Here is a 13,277-nt window from a genome sequence, read left to right as displayed (position 1 = left end):
GAGGTCTGTACACACCTTGACCATGCAATAAGAGATGGGGCCATTGCTATATTACATAGAGTTTTATATTACAGAAACACAAGTGCTGAGTTACAGATGGATATACAGTAGATAGTTGTATGAGTAGAAGTTTTGCCTGTATGTGGTAGGAAACATTGCCTGGCAATGCACAAAAAAAACCAATAGGGGAAACAGTGAATCTTGTACTCAGGAGACGGTAAAGAACACCAGAGATTCATTTATATAGTAAGAGGATCCCATTCATTGTTCTTAACCTGGAATTAGGAGCAGTGGTGATGGAACTTGTGCTGGAAGATAGTGGGATGTTAAACTTAGAAACTATCTAGGAGATGAGACCAGTAATATGAAATGAAAATACCTAAAGGAGACCTATTTTAGGAATAGTTCTATTCTTTATTCTATCCTATTTGATGATGCCCTAGAAATTGCCTTCAATATAAAGGTTTCATGTGAAATTCATTGATATAAAATCTGTAGATCTCAAATAAAAATGAATAAGGCAGCATTTTTTTTTTTTTTACCTGAAATCTTTACAAGTAAAATGTTCTGGAGTTTGTTTTACTTTATCATGCTAGTAGAATCAGTACCTAATTAATAAGATTACACTGTGGGGCGCCTGGGTGGCTCAGTGGGTTAAGCATCTGACTTCGGCTCGGGTCATGATCTCGCGGTTCGTTCGTGAGTTCAAGCCCTGCGTCGGGCTCTGTGCTGACAGCTCAGAGCCTGGAGCCTGTTTCAGATTCTGTCTCTCTCTCTCTCTCTCTCTCTCTCTCTCTCTCTCTCTCTCTGACCCTCCCCCGTTCATGCTCTGTCTCTATCTCAAAAATAAGCGTTTAAAAAAAAAAAAAAAGATCACACTGTACCCTACCCCACCCTCCAAAAAGGTCAGTGAATAGATTTAGGAAATTCTTTTACATAGTGATAAGCAAATCACATAATCTAAAAAACTATCCAGAAATGGCCCACAAGTTTAAAGTGTTATTCTTTGTTATTCGTTTTCATCCCATTATGATTTTTAACTTGCATTGTGGCTTTGCTTTAGGTAGTGTTTCATTTTTACCTTAAGGATACTTAAATGTTTGTTAAAGATACTTTGAAATAGATTTTGTGTAAGTGGTAAGTAGGGTTTTTTGTTTGTTTTTTTGGCAGTATCCCATTATTGTCATACTTGGAAGTTTTAAAATATCTACAGTTTTTAACATTTAATATATTAATTTGGTTGAAAATTTAGAGGCCAAAAAGGATAGTCAGTCAATGAAAAGTCTTCTTCCAATCTCTGCCCATCAATTTTCATTCCCACATTTTGTATATCGGTCTATATGTGAATTTTGGTCACATAGAATAAATTCTTAAAAGTGGAATTAATAGACTACAGGGGTCATGCATTTGTAATTTTGGTAGACACTGCCAATGAATATAAGAAAATAAATTACCTTCTGGGGCACCTGGGTGGCTCATTCGGTTAATCGTCTGACTTTGGCTCAGGTCATGATCTCATGGTGTGTGAGTTTGAGCCCCATGTCAGGCTCTATGCAGACAACTCAGAATCTAGAGCCTGCTTTGGGTTCTGTGTCTCCCTCTCTCTCTCTGCCCTCTCCTACTCATGCTATCTCTCTCTCTCTCTCTCTCTCTCTCTCTCTCTCTCAAAAAAAATAAACATTAGAAAACAAATTACCCTTATATACTTTGCAAAGCCACGTATTGCCGAACTCTGTGTAATCTTTTTTTTTTTATGTTTGTTTATTTTTGAGTGAGGGAGACAGAGCACAAGAAGGGGAGGGGCAGAGAAAGAGAGAGGGAGACACAGAATCCAAAGCCGACTCCACGCTCTGAGTTGTCAGTACAGAGCCTGACATGGGACTTGACTCAATGAACCATGAGATCATGACCTGAGCCGAAGTCAAGATACTTAACCAGCTAAGCCACCCAGGTGGCCCAACCAAACTTGTAATCTTTACCAGCCTTAAAATAGGTTAGGGTTTTGTTTTGTTTTGTTTTGTTTTTTAAGTTTTATTTATCTTGAGAGAGAGAATAGGGCAGGGGCAGAGAGAGAAGTGGGGAAAGAGAATCCCAAGCAGGCTCTGTGCTGTCAGTGCAGACCCCAATGTAGGGCTCAGTCTCACAAACTGAGATCATGACCTGAGCTGAAATTAAGAGTCAGTTGCTTAACCAGCTGAGCCACCCAGGCATCCCTGATGTTAACATCTTTTAATTTAAGAACCATTTATATGAACTGATATCATTCCTTTATCCCTTATCTTTTACTCATTCTATTGTTTTTTCTTTTTGAAATTCCAAGTCACTTTCTGTTATTTCCTTTCTATTTGGAGAAATTCCTTTCGCCATTTGATTGATTGATCTTTAGTTTTAGTGATTCAGCAACTCTGTACATTACTCAGTACTCATCATGATAAGTGTACTCTTAATCCTTTTCACCTATTTCAGCCATCCTGTCCCACTCTGGTAACTATCAGTTTGTTCTCTATAGTCTTATAAGGGATTTTTTGGTTTGTCTCTTTTTTCTTTGTTCGTTGTTTTGTTTCTTAAATTCCACGTGAGTGAAATTATATGGTATTTGTCTTTCACTGACTGTCTTACTTTACTTAGTATTAATATCCTCTAGATCCATCCATGTTGTTGCAGATGAAAAGTTTTCATTCTTTTTTTTATGGCTGAGTAATATTCCATTGTGCATATACCACATCTTTATCCATTCATCTATCAGTGGGGGCAGCTTCCATAATTTCACTATGGTAAATAATGATGCAGTAAACAGGGGTGCATATATCTTTTTGAATTTGTGTTTTTATATTCTTTGGGTAAATACCCAGTAGTGGAATTACTGGATTATAGGGTAGTTCTATTTTTAGTTTTTTGAGGAACCTCCATACTGTTTTCCAGACTGGCTGCACCAGTTTGTGTTCCTACATATTTATGTATTTCTTAACCACTTAACATGTGTAAAACTCTGCTGCTATTTTTATTAGTTTCTTATTCTTTTTTATGTATCATTGATGAAGTTTGAATTTTGCGCCCCTTTCCCCATTTTTCCCACAAGCCATGTGGTTTTTCTTGTGCAATTTTTCATATATAGCACAGTGATTTATAGGAATACATAGGTTGTATAACAGTGGAACTGACTGTAATTCTTCAAAGCCTTTCTACTTTACTCTTTTCCTTATTGACTATACTGTCTTCTAAATCCCTATATATACAATTTATAGTCAGTTTCTTTTTTTATATATATACATTTTTTAGTGTTTATTTTTGAGAGAGAGAGACAGAGTGCAAGCAGGAGACGGGCAGAGAGAGAGGGAGACAGAGAATCTGAAGCAGGCTCCAGGCTCTGAGCTGTTAGCACAGAGCCTGACGTGGGGCTCAAACCCCCAAACCATGAGATCATGACCTCAGCCGAAATTGGACACTCAACCCAGGTGCCCCTATAGTCAGAGTTTTTAGAACACTTAGTACTTACATGTATATTTTCTGATGCTGTTTGCTATTGAGTGCACACTTCTTGGTCTTATTTTCTAAATAGATTCTAAACTCTGTGAGGGAAGGTGCATGTCTTATGAGTTTATTATGGAATTTCCCCATAAACTCTACTATTCTTTATCTTTGTATCGTGGCATCATGGTGGGTATAGATCTATATACTGTTCAGTTAAACATATGGTTGACCTGTGAACACACAGGTTTGAACTGCATGGTTCCACTTATACATGGATTTTTTTTTTAATATATAAATACAGTGCAGTACTGTAAATGTGTTTTCTTTCCTTACAGTTTTCTTAATATTTTTCTCTAGCTTATTTTAGGAATACAGTATATAATCCATTAACATACAAAATATGTTACTCGAACAGGCTGTTTGCAGTTAAGTTTTTGTGGAGTCAAAAATTACATGTGGATTTTTGACTGTACAGGGGTTTGGTCATCTGTACTTACTGATCTGAGAAGGATAAAGTTTCAGTCAGATTCTCAATGTGCCTAAATCATATTTTTATTTTAGTTTTAACACAGATTTTGAGAATCCGGATACATTTTGTTAGAACTAATACTGATTTTGTCATGTCTCTATTTTTTGCCTTTTTACTCTTCTTTAACTTGCCATTTCTTTCTCAGTCATTTTCTCTCCTTTTCTGAGCAGATCATAGGAAAGGGACATGTAAACTGAATTTCACTTAAAAAGTAATATTGACAAACATCAGAAGAGGACACCTTTTTAACCTTAGAGCTTTCTAAGTTCTCTTCCAGGGCATTTTTCCTAAAACACAGTTTATTTTCCTTGTATGGTAGATGTCATCTGGTATTCAGGCAGATTATATTACCATACAAATAGTTCCGGCATTTCGTATTGTTGTGATATCTTGCTTCGCTCAGATGTTTTCTTGAAAAGTCATGTGTGAACTAAATAATGGTTATTTGAAATACATTCAGTACATTTGGTGGGGAGAATAGGCTTGTTTGTTAAATAAACCAACTGCAGTATATTTCTCATAGGAAAGAATCTCATTGCAAAATATAGGTTGGAGCTAGTAATCATGGTAATCAATTAAAGCATTACTGTATTTATATGGGATATTTTTATTTTGCTTGCCTATTATGTGCTCTTAAATTTTTATTTAGAGTTACTTATTATTAATTTATTCCTTCAGTTGTTTTAAGTTTGATTACCCGTGGCCACCCACCCATCTCTCAGGTTTGTAGTATATATAAGTAGATGTTTCAGTTTATACATGTTTAAAAGATACCTATTCTGCCTCAACAGTAGTAGTCTTGGCTTCAGGTTAACGATTGAATTCATGAGACAAAATAGACTTCATTCAGCACTAAGTTTATTTTCCTTTAAGAGAGGATAATACCAAGGGTGCCTGGGTGGCTCAGTCAGTTTGGCAGCAAACTTTGGCTCATGTCATGATCTCACAGCTCATAGGTTTGGGCTCCACGTTGAGCTAGCTGTGTGCTGACAGCTCAGAGCCTGGAGCCTGCTTCAAAATCTGTGTCTCCCTCTTTCTTTGCCCCTCCCCTGCTTGCACTCTGTCTCTCAAACTTTTCAGAAAATGAAAAGTTAAAAAGATACACCGGACAGGAAACAGAACAGTTTATATAGCAACAACATAGTGGAGATCTCATGATTTCCAGGCAGAGCTTGTGTATGTCCCAGGCATCTCACACTTGTTATTTTCATGATCCAGAGGAACATGATTGCGTGATGAAACCATTACCTGGTGTCCCTTCACCTTTTATACCTTGTACCCATACTCCAATGTGTTAGCATTCATTGGTACTGGAAAAATTATTTTGGCAGTGAACTGCAAGTCCTTGGTAAAGGACATAGTAATTTCAGACCAGTTGTCATTTATCTTGGAATTAGTACACTCCTATAAATTCTGAGTTAAGGGTTTCAAGAATGATATGGCACTTGTGCCTCAGGTGTTCCTGAGGCTAAAGGAAAAGTTATAAACCAGCAGTTAACCCTTTCAGTTAAGGTCTATAAACAACCAGTAGTCCAAAGATGTGTTTTCTTTGTCCTCTGATATTTTTTTATCATGGAAAATATTAACATATACAAAATGGTTGAAGTACTATAACCAAACAACAGTGTTCATTTACCCACCTTCAACAATTAAGTCATGGCCAACCTCATTTTACTGATATCCTGGTCATTTCTCCCTTTGTTATTTAAAAAAAAAAAATTTTTTTTTTAATGTTTGTTTATTTTTGAGAGAGAGCATGTGTGCGCAAGCGAGCCAGTGAGGGGCATTGAGAGAGGGAAACAGAATCCGAAGCAGGCTCCAGGCTGTGAACTGTCAGCACAGAACCTGACGCAAGGCTTGAACCCACAGACCGCGAGATCATGACCTGAGCTGAAGTTGTGTGCTTAACTGACTGAGCCACCCACGAGCCCCTCCCTTTGGTACTTTAAGGCAAATTCTAGGCATAACATTTAATCAATAATTTTTTCATTATTTGATCCATAAAATTATTCTTTAAAAAAAATTGTGGTCATAGGTATACACATACACACGTACACCTATCTATATTTCTAAATATTCCTGATTGTTCAAATTTCTAATTATTTCATTAATGTTATTTTTTTTAATATTTGAGTTTGAATCCAAGTAAGGTTCAGACATGGGGGTTGTAAGATTCTTTTAATTTTGTTTTTAATAGATTCCCTCTACCATCTCCTTTATGTTTCCTTGAGATTTTTTGTTGTACAAGCTAGGTCATTTATCCTGTAGTGTTTCCCATTATTGCACACAATGGATTATACTGATTGCATCTTTGTTATGTAATGTTCTTTTTATCCATTTCATATAACTTTGTAGTTAGAGGCAAATTCCTGCTTCATTCATTCTTTGGAAAACTTGTGATAAAGGGCATCTACTGTTTGTTTAGCCTGTGGCACAGTTTATATAAGGAAAAACAAGTAAATGCTTTATATTTTATTTACCAATATGAACTGATGGATTCTAATATGTTTGTTGTGTTCCAGTTTATTATAGTTCTCCATATATTGATGTTGTCCCATCTTTGGCCTGATTTCACTTTAAGTCCACCGTGGTTTGAATTAGAATACCTTTAGAGGAGTCAAACTCTATTCGGTTTGTCTTATATTTACCCAGTTCTTGTTGTAGCACACCTGGTTAACTTCACTTATTTATGTTAAGGTGCCTAGTCCTTAAAGCGTTGAGTTTGGGAATCCATTTCAATTAAAATAAAATTTCAATTTGAAATTACTTTTTGTAGAGACACCAAATCCTAGTTATTAACCATTGGTAAATGACTGCCCTCTATGCTAAGTCTGCTCTTCAACTAAGCTAAATTTCTTAATCATTAGAGGAATGCTCAGGCATTGAAACCAGCCAATGTCAGCAGAGTCATGTTTCTTATTTTCCACATTCGTGTGGAATATTTTTTTGTATGTGTTATTTCTCTTCTACAGTTCTACCTCTAATCTTGGTAATAAGATAAAAAGTAAAAAACCACAAGAAGATTAGAATCTTGGACTCTTAAATAATTCTATGCTTTTTAGAAACAATCCTTCAAATGTTTCCTAAAATTAGTGTTTTAGACCTACCTGTTATTTTTCCAGTTCCTTAGTGTAGTAGATCAACTTTGATCTGTGAATCCAGAGACCTGTATTCTAACCTTAAATCTTGACTCCTTTCCTGTACCCCTCAGTTCAGATAGCTGGATGAGCTAAGTGTTAAGTACTGGACTTAGTGAGGATCTGCAGCAAATCTAAATTTCTGTCTAAAAAGTGTTGACCAAAAACCTTTTTGTTTTTTATTAAAGCTAAGAAAGAAGAAAAGAAAAGACATAAGTCATCATCATCATCCTCCTCCTCATCTAGTGACTCAGATAGCTCAAGTGATTCTCAGTCCTCTTCTGATTCTTCTGATTCAGAAAGTGCTTCCGAAGAGAAATCAAAAAAAAGAAAAAAGAAACATAGGAAAAATTCCCGAAAACACAAGAAAGAAAAGAAGAAGCGAAAGAAAAGCAAGAAAAGGTTTTAACTTTACTTTTATAATACAGGCTTTACATTCTTATTACCTTCTGTTTGTAAGTAAATCTATTGGGATTTTGGATCGATTATTTGGCAATATGAAAATAGTGAGAAATACTCCATACCATGAAGTAGAAGACCATTCTTTAAAAATATTTATTACTTTTGAGAGAGAGAGAGAGCAAGCAGGGGAGGGTCAGAGAGAGAGGGAGACAAGAATCCGAAGGAGGCTCTGAGCTGTCAGCACAGAGCCCAACGTAGAGCTTGAACCCATGAGCTGCAAGATCATGACCTGAGCTAAAGTTTGGACGCTTAGCCGACTGAGCCACGCACGTGCCCCAAGTGTAAGACCATTTTGATTCTATAGTCTATAGATTAAATTTAGGTACATTCATTTCCATTTTCAGTAAAACCATTCAATTCAGTTGTTTCTCTGAACTTAGTGAAATGATCTTTTGGGTTCATAGGTTTATGTTTTATAGGAGGAATAGAGTGATTAGTGAGAATTGCAGGACACCGGTGATTATTGTCTTTATTGTTTGTAACAATCTGTCTTGCTTTTTTAGTCCTTTATTTCTTTTGTTGCTATGATAGCACAAGAGTAAAAGCAAATAATGTCAGTGCATTTACTTTCTTTTCTGTTTTGTCTGAAATAATATATGTTTGTACTAAAACATGTCTTAATATGTCTTTTGCTTTTAAAGCAATTAATTTCTTTACCTACATTTTTAACTTTTAAATTTATCAGAGTACAGTGCCAATGGAGTTCCATATTTTAGAACCATTTTATTGGAAAATACTTTCTGAGAATGTGATAATGGAAACAGTTGGTTTGGGTTTGGGGTTGGTTTATGAGAGGAATGAAGGAGGATTTTTCCCTTTGTAATTGAATCTTTGCAGTTGAGGGCAGGATGGCATATGTATTGTGACTTCTTAAAAAGGAAAGAAATCCCAACAGTTGGAAATTTGGGATAAGTGCATAATAACCAAATGGAATTTGTTTTGTGTGTTTTCTGTTAAGCGCATCTAGCGAAAGTGAGACTGAAAATCTTGAAGCACAACCGCAGTCTACTGTCCGTCCAGAAGAGATCCCTCCTATACCTGAAAATCGATTCCTAATGAGAAAAAGTCCCCCTAAAGCGGATGAAAAAGAAAGGAAAAACAGAGAAAGGGAGAGAGAGAGAGAGTGGTATGTGAATGTGTATATCTTATAGAGTGCCCTGCACTCTTCATAATCGAACTTTTTTTTAAGTCTTACTTTAAACAAGATTTAATTGGTGACCTTGTCCCAACATTGAAATATTTTTAGTAGGATAATGCTAACAAAGGTTCTTTTTGCTAATAACTACATAGCTGATAAGATAAACTGACTTAATTCAAACAGATTTTGAGTAAAAAGTTACTTTTTAAAAAGTAAGCAGTGCAGATACCAAAAAGATGTGTACCAATTCCACTTCAAACCAATTCCATTTAAAACAAGCTTACGGTGTTATGTGAATATATTAAACTTTACTTTTAAAAAAGTAAGAACCTTTAATAGGGCAAAAAGGCTGTTTTCCATGTCTAATTTATAGTATTCTAGTAATGAAAATTGATACCATATAGAACTTCTTCGAAGATTTTTCTCCATAAATTCATGTAATTAGTATTAGTAGGCTTTTTGATTCTTTATAAATCATTTTAATAATTATGTACAAAAACAGAAAAAAGATTGAGACCTTTTTCTTATTTTTTTTTTTTTAAAGTATTTTTATTTAGTATTTAGTATTTTTCAACGTTTATTTATTTTTGGGACAGAGAGAGACAGAGCATGAACGGGGGAGGGGCAGAGAGAGAGGGAGACACAGAATCGGAAACAGGCTCCAGGCTCTGAGCCATCAGCCCAGAGCCCGACGCGGGGCTCGAACTCACGGACCGCGAGATCGTGACCTGGCTGAAGTCGGACGCTTAACCGACTGCGCCACCCAGGCGCCCCCCTTTTTCTTATTTATGACTAGAAATTTGTTGTTATAAAAGTAATAAAATTCAGAGTATCTCCCCTATACTTTCACACTAGAGTAAAAATATAAAAATAAGTCTTAGTGTAAAAAAAAAAGTTTTAGTTGTGTGAAACTTGAGGTAATTTTGATGGATTGGATTGAGTTAATTTTTCCTCAAGTGTTAAGAAAGAATATTTTTAAGGAAATAAATATTGCTGAGAAAATGTTTGAGCTACTTTACAATCAACTTTTCAAAACATAACTTATATGTGTATTGTTTATGCTAATTAAGTATTAACTCATTATTTTTTGAAAACAGTTTTCCCTTTTTGATGTAAACTTTGGTACTAAACCATGGTGTAAACGTTTTGTTAATTCACATCAGCTTGTGTCTGCTTACTTCTCATTAATTACTCTTCTCTGTAGTTCTTTTAACAGTGCTTAATGCTTAAGGGATTATAAGCTACTTTGGAATAAGATAGTTTTAAAATTGTTCTCTCAGTGGCATCCAACCAATGCTGAGCTATACGAACTCTTGTGTTGATTTTCCTTAACACTGTCAAGTTTATTTCATCTTAAAAATGGTTATATAGCAGTGTTTCTCAGCACACAGCTGGCATTTGCGGGCAGAATAGTTAGTTCTTCATCCTCGTGCACTATAAGACTTTAGCATTCCTGACTCGTGGCTCTAAGTACCAGTAGCACTCTCTAGTCATTGACAGTTGAAAAATGCTCCCATACTTTTCCAGATACCTACTAGGAATTGATAACATTCCTGGTTGAGAACTACTGATTTTTAAGTTTTTAAATTAGTTTAGATCCATAAAGCCAAATTTTCTAGATTCATTTTTATAAAATTGTATGTTTTAATTTTTCCCTTGCTTCCTTCTAGTAATCCACCTAACTCCCAGCCTGCTTCATACCAGAGGCGACTTTTAGTTACTAGGTCTGGCAGGAAAATTAAAGGAAGAGGACCAAGGGTAGGTGATTCTTTTCCCAAAAATCTTGCTAATATTGGCATTTATCATAATTTTCGAATGTTTCTTAAATACTGTTTTGTACATAAGTAACTAAAATTTAGAGTAGATATGGATATTCAATTATATATTCTCTTTTTATAGTAACTTCTTTATATTGGTATTTCTAAACTGAAAATGCATGGGATATTAATAGATTTTACATGTACACAGTGTAAAATGAAGTCAATGTTTTGTGCCCCCGTGTTACTTCCTGACCACTGTATTGCTAATCTTGTTAAAAATTCATAAAAGTTAACCTGGTTCTTATATCTCATTCTCTTTCTCTTTACTGGATCCTCCCTATCAATTTAAATATCTTGTGCTTTCAAAACTTTTTAGAAACCGAGCTATACTTGGTTTATTATTTCTTCACTTCCTACTCATTTCCTGCTTCCTAAACTGTTTCAGTTTGTCTTCTACTGTTCTGTTGAAAGTAGCACTTGCTGTATGGTCAGCTACATGTCACAAAATCCAGCGAGTCCTTTCAGTCTTTGTCTTACTTAATCTCCCTCCTTGTAATACTCTTGCCCTTTGCTTCCATCGTATTTTCTTTCTGTCTCTGGCCAGTCTGTTTTGAATTTCCAATGCCAGTTCATACTTCAGTAGCTAGCCTCTCATAGTGTAGTATCGTGGGTTCCAACTCTTTTCGTTGTGCACCTGCTCCTTGGTGGTCTCATCGCTCTCATGGCTTCAGTGGCTACCATATATTGATAATTCTCATTTGTTCTTCTGGTACCAGGGTCTATCTGACAGCTGGCTGGTTGCCTCACAAACACCTCAAACTCTGCATATATAATCCTGAGCATAAGCAGTTCCTCTTTAGGCGTAATTCTCCCTTAGGTTCGTGTTCCGGGTGACAGATACCACCTCCTGTGTAGTTACTTAAAGCCCAAGAATGATTTCATTTCTCTGCTGTCCATCACCAAATCCTGTCAGTTCAACCTTCTCAATACTTTGAAATCCATCTGTTTCTCTCAAGCTCTACTCCCACACCTTAATTTAGTTTCCCTTTGTATATTCTCTGAACTGTAAGTGGCCTTCTAACTGTTCTCATGGCAGCTCCCAAACTTTTTTGTCTTAGGGTCTTGGACCCAAAGATTTTGTAATGTGGATTATATCTATCTATATTTACTGTTTTAGAAATTAAAACCAAGAACTATTAAAAATGTAGAAATGTATAAGCACACATTCCATTAGCAATGAAAGCAAAGATACTAAAATGTCAGGTAGTCTGAAAAACTCCCCTGTACGATAATGAAAGAACAAAAGTGAAAAAGGCAAGTAACATGATTCACTGATGACAATAGTTTTGACTTCACAGATCCCCTGAGTCTTGGGATCCCTAGATCACATTTGGAGAATCACTGATAACAATTCTTTATCTAAACAGCATCCAGAATAGTCATTTAAAAATGAAAATCTGATTATATCACTCCTTTGCCATTGATCTCAGGGTAAATCTACAATTTTTACCATGGCCTATGAGACCTCACAAAATCTAGCCCTTGCTTACCTTATCAGTGCTCTCAAGTACTACTTTCCCTTACAGTTTTTATCTTTAGCCATACTGATCTATCTTGTGATCATTTCTAACAAATGCTATTTTTCCTGTCTCAGAACCTTCAAATATCATATTTTTCATGCTTCACATGTTCTTCCTTACCCATCCATTCTCACTTTTACTTCCTTTTCATTACCCTTGCCTTTGTAACTTCTCATACCTCATACATGTTAGTTTTCAGCTTTTTAAGTTATATTTAACTTTCCCTGTACTAAGCCAGATCTCTCTGTTACATATTCTGTGACCACCTTGTACTTCTTTTACACTGATTCTAATTATAGCTGCATTTATGCTTATTAGTATCTGTGATTATATATCTGTCTGTGGGTTTCCTAGCATTGTAGAATACAACTTCTTAAAGACCAAAATCCAGATATGTCTTGGCTCACTAAAGTTTCCTCAATACATGGTAGAGCAGTTGGCCATTCTAAGAGCTGAGTAAATATTGGTGGAATAAATGAACATCAATGCATTTACTCAGTTTTTCTCATAATATGGGAAATGTTTGCTTTGACACATCAAGAATATATATTTCCAAATTGGAACTTGGCAACTTGTAAGGGTTCTACTTGTAAGCGTACTACTTGATAGTAGTATCACTTAAATAGGACAGTTCTACAGAGAGGACATAAGTGGCTAGAGTTTGTGTGGCTAATGCTTTTTATTGGGAATTTACAGTATGAGTGTCTGTTTAAAGTATTTTTACCTCACTGGTTTCATACCTGAAAATTAGGAAATTTTAGTTATTATAGAGGGTATAAGAAATACCAGACATTTTACTTGAACCTAGAAATGTATATACTTCAGATATTATTGCAGTGCTTTTATATTTTTATATGTTAATTTTTTTCCCTTTTTATTTTCTTAAGCGTTACCGAACTCCTTCTAGATCCAGATCAAGGGATCGTTTCAGACGTAGTGAGACTCCTCCACATTGGAGGCAAGAGATGCAGAGAGCACAAAGAATGAGGGTATCAAGTGGTGAAAGATGGATCAAAGGGGATAAGTAAGATTTAACTATATTATTTCAAATGTAGTGACAAGTATTTTTTTACTCTTATGCATAAAGTTTTACTTATAGCCATTTCATTTATTTCTGAATATTTAAAGGAAAATAGAATACCATTTTAGCTAATAATGGACACCATCCCTTTTCTAATAAAACTTCCAAAAAACTTTTTT

At 35.4% G+C, this 13,277-nt stretch overlaps 1 protein-coding gene across 4 annotated transcripts in view; it reads left to right on the top strand.

Moving 5' to 3' along the window:
• The window catches only part of PPIG (peptidylprolyl isomerase G), a 45,781-nt gene that overhangs the window by 26,777 nt on the left and 5,727 nt on the right, over window positions 1–13,277 (top strand). For all 4 annotated transcript variants that reach the window (XM_047870478.1, XM_047870480.1, XM_047870477.1 and 1 more), the window contains 4 exons: window positions 7,326–7,539; window positions 8,558–8,725; window positions 10,408–10,495; window positions 12,965–13,101. In XM_047870478.1, the coding sequence (XP_047726434.1) occupies window positions 7,326–7,539; window positions 8,558–8,725; window positions 10,408–10,495; window positions 12,965–13,101 (607 nt within the window). The remainder of the gene's footprint in view (window positions 1–7,325; window positions 7,540–8,557; window positions 8,726–10,407; window positions 10,496–12,964; window positions 13,102–13,277) is intronic.

This window comes from Prionailurus viverrinus, chromosome C1 (assembly GCF_022837055.1).
Source record: "Prionailurus viverrinus isolate Anna chromosome C1, UM_Priviv_1.0, whole genome shotgun sequence".
Classification (NCBI taxonomy): domain Eukaryota; kingdom Metazoa; phylum Chordata; class Mammalia; order Carnivora; family Felidae; genus Prionailurus; species Prionailurus viverrinus.
The sequence above is the reverse complement of the archived record's forward strand: the minus strand, read 5'-3'. Positions and strand labels throughout refer to the sequence as shown.